General features: G+C 39.3%; 2 protein-coding genes across 2 annotated transcripts in view; one reads left to right on the top strand and one right to left on the bottom strand.

The window, feature by feature from the left end:
- Nucleotides 1-2,209, bottom strand: part of pttg1ip2.L (PTTG1IP family member 2 L homeolog) — a gene marked incomplete at its 5' end in the record, with an annotated part of 31,078 nt that extends 28,869 nt beyond the window's left edge. The window contains 1 exon segment of the mRNA NM_001095779.1: nt 1,960-2,209. Coding sequence (NP_001089248.1) covers nt 1,960-2,071 — 112 coding nt within the window.
- Nucleotides 2,210-2,297: 88 nt separating this feature from the next.
- dus3l.L (dihydrouridine synthase 3-like L homeolog) lies at nt 2,298-15,350 on the top strand. The gene is made up of 14 exons (NM_001086193.1): nt 2,298-2,333; nt 4,350-4,445; nt 4,535-4,841; nt 6,404-6,871; nt 8,348-8,389; nt 9,632-9,784; nt 9,868-9,984; nt 10,806-10,871; nt 11,876-11,986; nt 12,571-12,667; nt 12,876-12,951; nt 13,368-13,556; nt 14,496-14,624; nt 15,175-15,350. Exons 2-14 carry the CDS (start codon nt 4,351-4,353, stop codon nt 15,245-15,247), a joined length of 1,923 nt encoding a protein of 640 aa, NP_001079662.1. The 5' UTR covers nt 2,298-2,333; nt 4,350; the 3' UTR covers nt 15,248-15,350.
- Nucleotides 15,351-15,697: the final 347 nt, after the last annotated feature.

Genomic DNA, 15,697 nt, shown 5'->3' with positions numbered 1-15,697 from the left:
GGTATTTGGAGATGGGTGAAAAGAAGTAAAGGGGAGGGGGGCTCATTTCTGTAACTTGTAACAGTAAAACATTGCCAAGAGTTGTACTTATTTGTAGCTATTTGCACTCATTACAACCAGCTTCCCACTCCTTTTTCATGTTGGGGCTTATCTTCTATGCACAGAAACTAGTAACTTGCTGGGCCAGGTATAGGAACACTTTGGTATTTCAGCTGATGTAGGACACATCAGGCTGCACGGGCATTTATCTGCCCACTCAAAAACACAAGTGGAAAATTAGCCCTGTTCTATAAGCCTTTAGATTCAAGCCTGTGCCCTACAAGACAACAGAGTATCAAAATCCCTTTAGGTCTGTGGCATTGATACCACTTGTTCAACAGTTAAAAGAGCAACAGTTTATAGTATCCTAGTATGGGTGCTCAAGCAGTTTAACCCTTGCCAGGAGTATTAAGTCATACAATAAAGAACCTATTGTAATACTCACATAGAGGCCAGGCAACATTTTAGGCCTTCTCTTGCCCTCTCTGTTACAATTCCTAATATTATTAACTGAAAAGTACCCTGATTGATTCATCAACACTCAGCAAAGCTGCACTGCGGCAGTAAACCATTGCAATCAATGATTATATATATTTTTCAGGTTGCTGCAGGATTAGAAATGAAAGCAAAACTGTGATTGGTGGCTATAGGTTTAATGCCCAAGTACATAGTGCTCAGGGTTGATTAAATGAGTGCTATTTGCTGCTGTACGGCAGTGGTGGAGAAAACATCTGGTGTGCCATCAGCTTTATCCTGTAATCTCTGTTGGGTGATGCCTGTGGCTGGCTTCACAAAGAGACTGAAAGGAATTAGAAAGTAAAATGAATGATTTAATGAATCATTCAGCAGGAGGAAGCAATTATATGACGACAGATTAAGGTTATGACAGGTTAATAGCCGACAACCCTATGTATTGCATTATATATTCAGTATAAGGAAGGGGTGTCCCTAACAAGATTACATATTGAATATAAGGATAGAGTGTCCCTAACAAGATTATATATTGAATATAAGCAAGGGGTGGCTCTAAAAATATTATATATTGAATATAAGGAAGGGGTGTCTCTAAGACGATTATATAGTGAATAAAGTACCCCCTATTGTAAAATATAAGGATATTATAAGTTACCGAGGAGTTTCATGACCATATAAAAACACGAGGCCGAAGGCCGAGTGTTTTTATACAGGTCATGGAACTCCGAGGTAACTTCTAATATCCTCATATTTTGCAACTGGGGGTACTTTATTTATTATAATACACAAGTTTCAGTGAGTCATGTGACAGAAATGACATCAGAACTCACCATTTATAACTGATGACATCAGAACTCACCGTTTATAAGGGTATAATTTACAGGATATTCAAGGCTTTTGTGTATTATATATTGAATATAGTCTCTAAGAAGATTATATATTGAATATAGGCAAGGGGTGTCTCTAAGGAGATAATATATTGAATATATGGGAGGAGTGTGTCTAAAGAGATAAGATTATATATTGAATATAAGCAAGAGGTGGCTCTAAAAATATTTTATATTGAATATAAGGAAGGGGTGTCTCCAAAAAGATTATATATTGTTTATAGATAAGGGGTGTCTCTAAGGAGATAATATATTGAATATAAGGGAGGAGTGTGTCTAAAGAGATTATATAATGAATATAAGCAAGGGGTGTCTCTAAGGAGATTATTAATTAAATAAAAGGAAGGGGTGTCTTTAAGAAGATAATATATATTTAATATAAGAGAGCAGTGTCTCTAAACCTAAGGGGATTCTATATTGAATATAAGGAAAGGGGTGTCTCTAAGAAGATTCTATATTGAATATAAGAGAGAAGGAGTGTCTGTAACAGGCTATGGCTGTATCTGACAATATGTCTGAGAATAATGTCGCAGTGCAGCCCCTCAGCCCCAGTCGTTACCTATAGCGGCAGGAGGCGCAGGGGCGCTGGTGTAACTGGCCCAAGCAATACCCGGGCTGATCAGGAGAAGCAGCGCCACAGTGCCAGGCAGTTCTGTCCACTTCCCCTCCATGGCTCTGATACAGAGAAAAACACGGAAACGCCACCGGAAGCGGAACCTTCACCCTCGTCACACTCGCTGGATGGTACTACCCCAGCTGGAGAGAGGGGGAGGACGAACCCAGATACAAGTTGCACTACTGTCATAGAGGAAGGCGGATATGGTTGCACAATGTACACTACTTCCTGTTCCTGGAGCAGCGTGGAGAGCACAGGGGAACTTTCTATCGGGCGGTGCAGAGACACGCTTCTGTTGCTGTTGGGGATAGGATAGTGTAAGTGACATATTTGGATCTTTATACCTTAAGTCTACTAGAAAATCATGTAAACATTACATAAACCCAATAGGCTGGTTTTGCTTCCAATAAGGATTAATTATATCTTAGTTGGGATCAAGTATAAGATACTGTTTTATTATTACAGAGAAGAATGAAATCATTTCTAAAATATGGATTATTTGGATAAAATGACGTTTAATTGGAGACAGCCTTTTCGTTATTTGGAGGTTTCTAGATAACGGGTCTCATATCTCTGTACTTAGCCTTGCCCCATTTCCGTATCTCTAGGGAAAACATTCATTCTGTAACTCGTGATTTTACTTCTGGTGTAAAGGGAGGGGGAGGTGTAGCTCAGCAGTGACTGGAAGGCACAGGGTGTGACTAAAAGCTACAGAGAAAGAGTTAGAGATCAGGAAGCCCAGGCATTGCTAGAGAGCTGGGATCCCCAGAAAGCAGTGGAACTCCGGGATGTGGCCCAAAGGCTGTATTGCAATTATGAGCTGTGATAGTACAGGTATGGGACCTGTTATCCAGAATGCTCAGGACGAAGGGTTTTCTGAATAATGGATCTTTCAGTAATTTGGATCTTCATACTCTAAAGGACCAGTAACATCAAAAAATGTTTTTTTAAAAATTTGTTAGTATACGTCGTAAACAAAAACACCAAGACAAATTAAACTTTTAAATCTGAAAGTCTTACTTACCGAAACTCCACTTGCGCTCGTCTTCAGAAGAGGCGTCACTGCGCCGATCCATCATGCGGCGCTCGATTTCTCCTCCCTGGTCATCTCCTATAAGGAAGGCAGGGAGGAGAAATCGAGCAGCCGCACGATGGATCACCCGATCACTTTCAGAAGAGGAGCGCAAGCGGAGTTTCGGTAAGTTGTTTCTCAATAAAGACTTTGCGATTTTAACGTTTCATTTGTCTTGGTGGGTTTTTTTTTTCCGATGTATGCTAACGAATTTTTAAAAAACATTTTTTTGATGTTACTGATCCTTTTAAGTCTTCTAGAAAATCATGTAAACATTAAATAAACCCAATAGGCTGGTTTTGATTCCAATGAGGATTAGGGATCAAGTACAAGCTACTGTTTTATTATTACAGAGATTGATTAAACATTTTGATTATTTGGATAAAATGGAGTCTATGGGAGATGGCCATTCCGTAATTTGGACCATTCTGGATAACGGGTTTCCGGATAACGGATCCCATACCTGTAGTTCCTATTCCTTTTTCTCTCACTTGTGGGGTTAACCTCCTGGTTTATATCTTTTTATCCTGGCGTCTTCAACACTGAGGAGAGCATAGTCCTCTATTACTGGAAACTTGTGTAGCAAATGTGGTTCAAACGTGATTTTATTATTGCTGTATATTTGTTGTTGAGCAGCATTTTGTACAGATACAGGGACTCTATATAAAGGACACAAAGCACTATTTTTGGTAGTGGGCTCATCTCCACCTATCTAAAGTAAATTGATTCAGTCTTGTCAGTCTTTGGCACAGCCTGGATCTGATGTGTAAAAGAAACGGATCCGCACACACACCGATTAGTGCAGTCGTGGATTATCCCCTTTTATTCAGCCACCAAACATCAACGTTTCGGGGGGGGAACACTCCATCCTGATGAAGGGTGGGTGTTGGGTGTTCCCCCCCGAAACGTTGATGTTTGGTGGCTGAATAAAAGGGGATAATCCCCGACTGCACTAATCGGTGTGTGTGCGGATCTGTTTCTTTTACACATTGGTTGCTAAGGGACCCGGCCGGGTCAACGGAAGGAACGCACCACCAGCTTGCAGGATTGGTGAACTACAGGTGTGCGGTAGGATAATTACATTGTAATCAAGTTACAGCCTGGACCTGGTCAGATCTGTGAGGGGAAAAAGCCTGTAATGTGCACAGTCACTTTTACCTTGTTTGTTCATACACATTGTCTCACTTTTTTTTTTTTGGTTTTTTTTTTGGATAATCCAGTTGCCTGTTTTACCAATGAACCATGTTTTATTCCCTTCCAGGATGGCAGAAAGTGAAGGCTCGAATACTGAAAATGGCAAAGTGGGTGCCGTAAAATCTGAAAATCTGGACCGTGGTGTAGCAGCCATTAAAAACCAGTATGTATTGGTTGTATTTATGTAAAAAATGTACAAAAACGTATCCCTGTTGGTAATGCTCTCCATGTATTTGTTTTGTGATTTTATAGATTTCTGACCACCAAAGAGAAGTTTCATGCTTTCATCGATGCTGATGGAAAGGACGTTACAGAAAAGGAAACTTGTTCAGAGCTGTCTCTTAATGATGCAGAGAACACGACCCGTACCGAGAATGCAGCAGAACCTGAAGCAAAACGAATTAAGCTTGATGATGGGAGTAGTGAAGGCCAGGACCAACCCCCCAAGACTGCAGAGAACAAGCAAGAAAAGAAAAGAGCCAGAGGACAGAACAAAAGTCGACCTCACATGAAACATTCCCAGTTTGAAGAAAATAAACTGTGTCCATCAGTTACTCAGGTAAGCAACCAGGTTTTTTTTTTTTTTTTTTTTTAGTATTTCCATGGTTAGAAGAGGAAAATTGATGCTGGTCATTTTTTTAATGCAATGCAAAGCAAACTGTGGTTACTGTTATTGATTGCATCTCTTTTTTTCTGGGATTGCATCCCAGCCATTCCTCAGTTTTTTGTTTTTTTTTCATATTTATATTGGTTATTTGACCATTTGTTAGAAAGATAAAATATTAAATTGGTTCACAACAGTGCACAACATTCACTCTCCAATTTTTCCCCACTGTATATCATATAGTGGATAATATGCACCCTTTCTTAATTTAAAAGTATAATAAACGTCTCCAAAAAGTTCTGTGTAAATATGGAAGCACAAGGCGGCAGGCTGAGTGCTTCTCACAGTGCAGAGAACTCCAAGGTAGTTTCTAATATTCCTAGAAATTAGTTTTGGGGTATATTTTCCTTTCTAGTACAAATATTATTGACTTGGAAGACATAAATAATCTTTTCACTGTTTAAAGTATACAACCCCTTTCCTTCACTTCTCCCTTGGTTGTAACTGTTTTGTTAGCAGGAGTCCATTTTGCAGGGGGATTACTTGTGCACTGGTAGTCTTATCTACTCCACATGGGCCAAACATGGAGTAGCTTTAATTTCCCTGTTTGAATGTAATTAATGAAGAGCTTATAAAGCAAAGGGAAAGAAAAGTATTGGTGAAAAACAGCCTAGAAAAAAGCTTAAAGGAACAGTTCAGAGAAATAGGGTAAATAGATTGGCTGTGCAAAATAAAAAATGCTTCTAATAAGTTAGCCAAAAATGCAATCTATAAAGGCTGCAGTGAGCAAAAGTCTAACAGAACAAAACCCAACTGATTTTCAGCTCTCTAACTCTGAGTTAGTCAGTGACTTGAAGGGGGGCCACATGGGACATAAGAGTTTGCAATTGATCCTCTGCATGCAGCTCAGATTCAAAAGCAACAGTTATGACCCATATGTCCCTCCCTCAAGTCAGTGATTGGTTACTGCCCGGTAACCAATCAGTGGAAACCAAGAGAGCTGCAAATCAGGAAGTAGTGTTCTGGCTATTATGTTACACATCCAGTCACTCCAGCCTTTATACATTACCTTTTTGGCTAACTACAGTATATTGAAAACACTTTTGCACAGCCTATCTATTTACCCAATTTTTATTTTCATACTGAACTATTCCTTTAAAGTAAAGGAAAGTTGTGTTTGTCCTTTTTCACTTTAGAAATAACAAAGATTCTTTGTGATTTAAAGAATGGTTGACACCTTTTTATTGCACTCATGTTGAACAAGAAGGTATACTGCCCCTTTAAAGGAAAGGTACCCTCAAAAAAATGTAAGACTATGTAATGTTCTAAGCACTTGCGAGTTCACAAGGCAACAGAAAAAGTGTAAACAAATCAAGCAGGCTGAGCTTTGTCCATGTATTTGTGATCATTTACAGATCACAAAATACATGCATAAATAAATATATGCATGTATATAAATGCTGTTCTAGAATGTGCATGATTTGTATTAAATATATGTGCTTTCTCTTCCCTCTAAGGAATGTGCCAGTAAATGTTTTTTTGGAGACAAATGCAAGTTTTCGCACGATGTTGCCAAATATGTATCACAAAAGCCAGAGGATATTCGCCCAAACTGTCACCTGTATGAGACTTTTGGGAAGTGCATTTATGGAGTCACATGTCGGTTCGCCAAATCACACCTGGGGGAGGATTTTAAGAACATAATTAATGAAGAGCTTATGAAGGAGTGGGAAGGCAAAGTATTGGTGAAAAACAGCCTAGACAAAAGCTTAAAGGAACAGTTACGAAAAAAGAAAGTTGTGTTTGAGAAATCCGATAAATATTTAAAGCTTTGCTTCAAATCTGGAGACAGTTCAAAAATGAAGAACCCAGTAGTTAAGGAAGACAGCGCTGTGCAAGTTACACAAAAGGACAGTCCAATTACGACAGTGGGAGCTGTGACAGATGAAGATGTTATAAAACTCAGGCCTTGTGAGAAAAAAACTGTGAGTAGCAGGCGTGGGTTTGGGTAGGCAAGGATTTCATTACAGGTTGCAAAGATTTCTGCTTTCCAAACCAGAAAAGGACATGAATGCCAGTTTGCTTGCGGATGTATATCTGTCCACATAAGACCAATTCTTTATTTGTAGAATCTGATCAGCATACTGACTGTGGCTGTGCTTTAAAACCCAGATGTTGAGGTTCAGCCTAAAGGGTATTCCATGCAAATTTAAATTTTAGGAGTATATTGTTTCACTTACATGTAGCACAAAGAGCAAGGGTGCTCAGATGGTGATTGCATCCAGCTGTTGTTCATGAGGAACTATCGTGAAAATTAAAATTTAATATAAACTTCAGCATATTGAAATAAGAAACTTTCTAAATACAATCCGTTAAATATTCTATATTGTTTCTGAAATAATCAAGTTTATGTTTACTATCCCTCTCTCTGCATCTGTTTCTCATCATTCTCTCTTCATGCAGCTGTTGGGTGTCAGATATTCATTGAATTCATAGGCTTCGTTTACTAACAGATGTATTAGAGCTCAATCATATCACTGATTTCAGTACAAACAAAATCTAATAAAACAACTGCATTTTGCTCAAATTCTGCATGTAGAGAGACAGGATTTCTGGGGATCTAAATAGAGTGAGATCTAATATATCTTCTAGGCAAAAGGAGCACTCCTATAAAATCAATTGTATCTAATGGTCTATGGATTTCTGACACCTAACTCCTGCATGTAGAGAGAGTGAGGAAAAACCGATTCTGACAGAGGGATAATGAACATAAACTTGATTATTTCAGAAACGGTACAGAATGTTTGATTGCATTTAGAAAGTTTATTTTTTCAGTATGCTGAAGCTTATTTTAAAATTTCAATTTTGCGATAGTTCCCCATTCAAATATGGCTGAAAGGCCACAAGTTGGACATTCTTTGTATATGGAATATTTTGCAATGTGTCCTGTATATATGATGTGTGTCAGATGTCCTATGTATATTACAACTTTCCTACCTCCAATTATATTTGGAGCCTGATTCATGCACCATTTAACACATTCCTGCATGTCCCTGTGCAGCATCAGCACTTTGCTTAGCCCATAATCAATATGTCTTTGCTCTCTAAGTGCTAGAACTATATCCCAGAGGATCCTTGGTGATTAATCTTAGCTCAGCTGGGTGCACATAAAATTTGTGCAGGTACCATAATTGGAAGTGTGCAGTGGCATGTAACAAGTACAATCTTAGAGAGAACATTGATTGTAACAGTCACCTTCTAATAGTACCAGGAGTATCCAGGATGAAGAAGTTAGCATTTATACTAATATAACTTCCTGTTGCGCCCCTTATCCACTGTTTTGATGGTCCCATACCAGTATGGAGTTCCCTGTCCTAGGTTCTGAAAAATATATGTATAGGTTACTAGTTGGTAATTATGTATTTTTTTTTAAGTTTACCTTTCTTGTTTCACCCTTGTAGATTGATTTCAGGAACAAGCTTTATCTAGCACCATTGACTACGGTATGTATAGTAATACATGATAATAACTATTCTACGAGTACATGTATGGGATCTGATATCCAGGCACCGGCCTGGGCTCATACCAGTGATCACCACGGAGCGATCCTCTTCTGTCTTCAAATTTCTCGGGGCAAACGCATGCACAATTGAACGAAATAGCCGACTTTTTAGGCTTCTCGTTCTACTGCGCATGTGCAGCCGCGCAAAGGAGGAGGAAGACGGAAGAAGATCGCTGTGTGGTGCTCACTGGTATAACCCCGGGCCAGTGCAGTTTTCTGCTGATAGGAGCACCAGCCCAGGGTTTCAGGTAAGTCAATACAATCACCTGGGGGTGCCTAACATTTGGCATCCCCAATTGTCCGAAGCCTTTCCTTCTCCTTTAATGGAACAGTAACATGAAAGTGTTAAGTAATTAAAATCTAATTATTTTTAATGCTTGCATTTTCTAGTAGACTTAAAGTATGAAGATCCAAATTACGGAAAAATGTATCTGGAAAACCCCAGGTCCCGAGCAGTCTAGATAACAGGTCCCATACCTGTACCAAGTTATTCAAGGACTAAACACAGGCTCACCAATGGTGACATGCATGGCACAGTAATAAAGTGTTTGTGAATTCTATGACTTCAACATTTTTCTTGTCTGAAGTTCAGTGTGTAATGTGCTGCTGGATATTTTATCTTATAGGAGAAGAAAAGCTACCAAAGCAGCTTATTGCCAATAGATTAGCCACAATAGTACAAGCTATAACACTATATTTATTCTGCAGAAAGCTTTACCATACCTGAGTAAACCGATATAGAAGCTCTCTCTGTTTGTTTAGCATAGTAGCTGCCATATTAGCTTGGTGTGACATCACTTCCTGCCTGAGTCTCTCCCTGCTCACTCATAGCTCTGGGCTCAGATTACAGCAGGGAGGGGAGGGGAGAGGAGCAAACTGAGCATGCTCAAGCCCTAGTCCTGGAGGTTTAAGCTGAAAACAGGAAGTCTGATACAGAAGCCCATGTGTACACAAAAGAAAGAAAGAAATGCTGTGTTTATTTTGACAGAGGATTCAGAGCAGAATTACTTTGAGTGTTTACTGGTATATTTATATAGATCTTTCTGATAAAGCTTACTTAGTTTTAGCCTTTCCTTCTCCTTTATAAATAAATATTTAGAGAAAACTAACTTTTGGCATCATTTGACGGAGAAAACTGAAGATTTTGAATGGCAATATAACATTATGCACATTTTATTTCCAGTGTGGCAATCTGCCTTTCAGAAGAATATGTAAGCGATTAGGAGCAGACATTACGTGTGGAGAAATGGCCATGTGCACCAACCTGCTTCAGGGACAGCCTTCTGAGTGGGCTTTGTTAAAGCGCCATCATTCAGAGGATATTTTTGGAGTGCAGGTCAGTCCCTCTGGTTCAATAAAATGGAAATCGGTGTGACATTTATGTGTGGGATAAGACTTAAAAATATCTCTCTTTGACAGCTGGAGGGAGCGTTTCCTGACACAATGACTAAGTGCGCTGAGCTGCTCAACAGAACCATCGATGTAGACTTTGTGGATATCAATGTTGGATGCCCCATAGATCTGGTGTACAAAAAGGCAAGCTGCTTGAGTTCTGCATGGCTGGGAAGTAAGGCGGGGGCTCCCCCTGCTGTTCATAAGTATGATTGTTTCCCTGCTTAGCAATAAGGGACCGTCTGACAATTCCTATCCACAGCAGTAAATTTCACTGCATACAGTCAGGTTTCTTATAAAAACGGTACACATTTTTTAATTAAAGTATATTGGAGATAGGTTTCTTTTTCATTCAAGATGAAAGATTTGCCTTAACATGCCCTTTATAGGGCCCTTAAAGAAAACTAACCCCCCCCCCCACGACAAAAGTCATAGTAAAGTTGACCCTTTACAAGCAGAAATGTGCAGTTGAGCTAGCAGGCACCATCTTCTGAAACTTCATGGTCTTTTTCAATTAGTTCTACGACACGGAGCTTGCTGGCGCATGCGCAGTTGATGATACTCTGGGATAAGCTTCAGCTGCGCATGCACCAGCAATCTCCGTGTAGCCGAACTGATTGAAAAAGAACACGGAGATTCAGAAGATGGCGTCTGCTGCACATTTCTGCAGAGGTCAGCTTTACAATGAGGCACTGTTTATTGAAATACAGTGAAACCTCAGTTTTACATCCCCTGATTTAAAGTTTCCCCTCATTTTACATTGTTGTTTTGTGGTCCCACCTATATATTATGCATAATATATTTCCCTGATTTTACATTTTTCTGTTACAATTATTGCAGATATGCAAGTCCCACTTTGTAACTGCTGTAGCAGCTCTATATGATTTCATAGAAGAAATTGATGCAACACACTGAGCACTGCTCCCCTTTAGAAATTCCTTTTTTTTTCTCTCCCTTCAATATAGGGTGGTGGTTGTGGCTTAATGAACAGGACTAATAAATTTGAACAGATCGTGAAAGGAATGAATTCTGTAAGTATCACTGTATCTTTCAGAACCAGAAGAAATTAAAAACGTATGGCAAAGGGGATTACAAGAATGCAAAATGTATTGGGAGGCTATATTCAGTTTATCATAGTGTGTTTACAGTATATAATAGTGAAATGTTTATCATTGTCTGCTCTATGCCATTATAAGACAGGGAAGTTCCTAGCTTGTGCCCCCACATCTCTTCCAACTTTGGCTTTATGACTTTAGGTCTGTAATAAACTATTTAGCCTACCAATGATCTGAAATCAGTTTTTACCACCATATCTGCACTGTTAGTATTGTTATCTCAATCATTACATGTATTAGAGATGCATTGAATCACAATGTTATAGTAGAAAGAAGGGAATAAGTTAAACATAGTTTTGTGTTTGTTTCCTTTGTTTCCATAACCTGTTCCCAAAAATATGATCATACCTGCCCAGTGATGATATGTCACACTCACAGTCTAAGTACGATGGGAGGTCTGTGTGGGGAAATTATGGACTAAAGACAGAACTATGGCTCCTTTAATATAGAGGCAGTTCTGCTGTAAAAAATAGTTATTCAGCTTATGTTTTTCATTTTACAAATACATTGGGACAGTGTCGTACTATGGGGGTCCAGGCCCATCAGGGCTGCCATATTAGGGGCATGCACCTGCTCTGGGCTTCCAACACCCCCCGCAGATCGCAAACCCGTCTCCATCCCGCCTTCCTTCTATCAGTCAGGGCGGGGATAAATCGGCAGGCAGGTGGGAGCGGATCAGGGCCGGCGGGTCCCGTATTGGCTGGAGCCCACCAGGTGTTTTGCCGGTGTCCCACCAGCTCAGTCTGACTCTGCATTGGGAACTAGTTGGCCTTTGTCAGTGTGTTTAGAATGGAAATAATCAAGTACGGTAAATATTGAATCAATTTGTGTTATATATTTAGGCATCTCTAAGTGCATTCCTTTTTGAGTTCCCTATCTGGAAGCTTGCTTATATATATATTTTATATTTTATCCATTAGGTCCTTGATGTTCCATTGACCGTAAAAATCAGGACTGGGGTGCAGGAAAAAGTCAACATTGCCCACAAACTTATTCCGAATCTCAGAGACTGGGGAGTCTCATTGGTTACAGTAAGTGACACAATCAATTTACCTTTGTACACAGTTTAATTTTTCCAAGTGTGTAAAAAATAAAAAAAAAAAAAAAAAAAATGCTCCTACATATGTTTCAATCATTGTTTATACCAGAGACTGTTATTGTATCTGGTGGTTCCTTATACACGGCGATGGACAGTAAAAATTTTACCGTTTCAGCAGCTGCCGGTTAAGCTTCATTATTCAGTAATCTTCATTATTCTGTATCAAAGACCAACAAAAAAGTTGTGAGCACTTCCACGTGGGGTTGCTGTATATTTGCAAAAGGCTACAGCTGCCATTTTGCTTCTTATGGTGTTGCCAGCCCCTGGATAAAGGGCTACATGCGTCCTGGGCAATAAACGGCAATAACTGTTTTTACTTATAAATGTAAGTTGCTGCATTTTACTGTATATGAGTTTTTTTTATTCTTGCATTCTGTAATTCTTTAGCAAGGAAACCAAAGGCACGAGCTCTGTTCATCTAAATATGTACTGGCATCTCTAAAACAAGTGTGTAGGCAAATGTGTACATTTTATTTTTTTTTTAATTTTTAAACATACACTTTTTAAAAATTTCAGCTTCATGGAAGATCCAGAGAACAACGATACACAAAACTAGCAAACTGGGAATACATAGATCAGTGTGCGAAAATAGCAAGTCCTGTCCCCTTGTTTGGTATGTATAAAATAGAAATAAGGCATGTATTTGACCTGTATTTCATACATAAGCATCTGTAGGGGTCATCCGGCTACTTTAATACTGTATATAAGTTGAGTGCTGGCTTTTGATTTTTAGAGATGTTTCATTGAGGATGAAAACAGGTTTTGTTTAAAGTTTGTTTCCAATGAGCAGCATTGTAACTGTTTTATACTTTGATATGCAGGCAATGGAGACATCATATCCTATGAGGATGCAAATCGAGCTTTGCAGACTGGAGTTGCAGGAGTGATGTTGGCAAGGTAAGTGTATTTTTACTTAGGAGAGTAGGGCAGAAACCAAGATGAAAAGGCGACTGCTGAGCACTCAATATTTATACAAAATAAAATTATGAGAGACTGAGTATGAAGCAATTTCCAGAATTACTGTAGAGAATAGATGTATATGCCACTCGTTGAATCATATTTTGCCTAATAAACATATTAGTTGGATTTTTTTATGAAGTGTTGGGGTATGAGAAAAGGCATTGACAATTTTTCCAGTTTATTAAATGAGTTTTGGGCAACCTTAAACCAGTCCTGTCAAATGGATACCATGTTTGTAATGATAAGTTACATAAATGCTTCATAATTTACAATTTGGGGGAGTGGCCGTAAGTCGACAGTGCTTTTATTGCAAGAATGAGTGTTTCACAGTTTAAGCCAATCTGTCATTTCAGAGGAGCGTTATTCAAGCCATGGCTGTTTACTGAAATTAAAGAGCAGCGGCACTGGGATATTTCCTCAACGGAACGATTTGACATCTTAAAGGACTTTACAAATTACGGCCTGGAACACTGGGGTTCAGATTGCCAGGGGGTTGAGAAAACAAGAAAATTCATGCTGGAGTGGCTATCCTTTTTATGCAGGTACAGTTTATTTTTTTTATTATTCTCTATCATTTCTTGACAATCTCTTAAAGGACTGTGAAAGCCAAAAGTGTAGACTCTATTCTGCCATGTTTGTTTTGTTACTATCTTCTGCATCAGTGTAAATTATATCCCCTGTTCCTGAAAAACTCAGCTTGATGTTTCTCTGAAGGTGATGTTTCAGAACAATGGATATGGGACTCATAGGGGCAGATTCACTAAGCGCCGAATTTGTGCTAGCGTCCGCTTCACTCACATCGTAACACTTCGCCAGCCGTAGATTCGCCAGGACAATGCTAATTCACTAAAATTCGAAGTTGCCTCCAGCAAAACGAAGTTGCACTAGCTTTGCCTAATTTGCATACGGCTGGAAGTTAAAGTTGAATGGACGTATATGTTGCAGCAAATACATTACACTACACAAGCCTGGGAAAGCTTAATAAAATAGAGTTGTTATATTGCCCTACACATGAGCCCACTGTATAGTTTATGTGCCATATGTTAGGAAATGTAGGAGGGAAGCCGGGTACCCCCAAAAAAAAAATACGATCTTTTGCAGCCTATTACCCTGAAAAAAAGTCGCCAGCGTTTTTTGGGACTTTTCAACTATTTTTTTGAAAAACTCCTATCTACTCTATTGCACTTCGCCTGATCTGAGGTGGCGAAGGCAATTCTGGCGCAAGAGGTAACGTTCAGTAAAATCCGCGTCTTAGGGAATTTGCTTAGTTACGTCCATTCGCCAGAGCGCAACTTCGACAGGCGTAAGGGAGCGAATAACCGCTAGAGTCTATCCCGTTCGATAGCAAAGTTACTCCTGCGATTGTTAGTAAATTGGCGAAGTAACAAAATTACGTCTTGCTGGCTTTTTCGCTAACGTTAGTCACTTCGCCCTTTCGTAAATTTGCCCCATAGCCTCATATTGATGTTGAATTCCTTTAGGTATATTCCCGTTGGTTTACTGGAGCATGTACCTCAGAAGATAAATGAAAGGCCTCCATACTACATGGGGAGAGACTACTTGGAGACTTTAATGGCAAGTCAGAACGTAACGGACTGGATAAAAATAAGGTAAGCATGGCTTGGCACATAAGGAATTGATTTTATGTATCTTCTACTCAACAGCAATTTTAAAAAAAAGTCAGAAGTAGACATGGGGAAACTTTCACCCTTTGTAGTGTTTGTTATATGTGGGCTGCACAGGTAATTCTCTTCAGTCAAGCTTTTCCTTAGTGCCAGGCTGAAGAGGTGACATTATTGTGTGGATAGTTGGTGTTGCTGAAGATACAGTTGCCTACTAGGGGAGCAATCACACTCAGTTGGCATTAGTCACAAGCCAGTCATATAAAATGGTTTAAATGTCTTGCAAGTATTGCTCATACATACATATACAGTGAGTAAAATAACCACTATGTGTGATTAAAAAAAAACTCCTTTCTAATTCAGGGATCAGACCTATGCTTTTCGATTGTAAGCTCTTGGTTGTTCATCTGTATGCTTGTTGTAAATGCCAATTCTGCAGAATATGCGGTAATAATAATACTGCATTGTCGCAGGCACACTGCATTTATTGTAGTTGCATTCTGTCTGGAAATATTGACTTGATTTTCTTTGATTTCAGTGAGATGCTTTTGGGACCTGTTCCTCCGAACTTCACCTTTCTGCCAAAGCACAAAGCCAACTCTTATAAATAAGGCCAGACTCTGTTAATTTATGTTAATTCCTTAATGGGGGAAAATCTTAGGAAATAGTTGTTTTCGGTTTCTTTTTAAATAAACATAATGGTTTGTCTGTTGACGAGTAGTTTGGGTTCTGTTATAACACATTGGCATGGGGCTGTTAAGTTCTGCCTGTCCCATTCATAGCTACACAAACACATTCCTCTTTACCAGCCAATGAATGGCCGTTTCAGGCTTCCTGAAGTGATGATAATGCACAAAAAATGTTCTTATAGGGACTATGAAAGCTGCAGAGGACTGAAAGTGACCCACTTCCCTACAGTAACTGTTTGCGGTACAGCATATTAAAGGGCTGCAAAGGTCACCTCTTGGTAATCTCCATCTCTGTTTCACTTTTAAACCAAGTGACCGCAACAGATAAGTAACCTCCCCCTTATGAAGAGGGAATCAGAAGGTCCTGTGGAC

This window comes from Xenopus laevis, chromosome 6L, assembly GCF_017654675.1.
Source record: "Xenopus laevis strain J_2021 chromosome 6L, Xenopus_laevis_v10.1, whole genome shotgun sequence".
Lineage (NCBI taxonomy): Eukaryota > Metazoa > Chordata > Amphibia > Anura > Pipidae > Xenopus > Xenopus laevis.
This window is presented reverse-complemented; position numbering and strand designations above follow the sequence as displayed.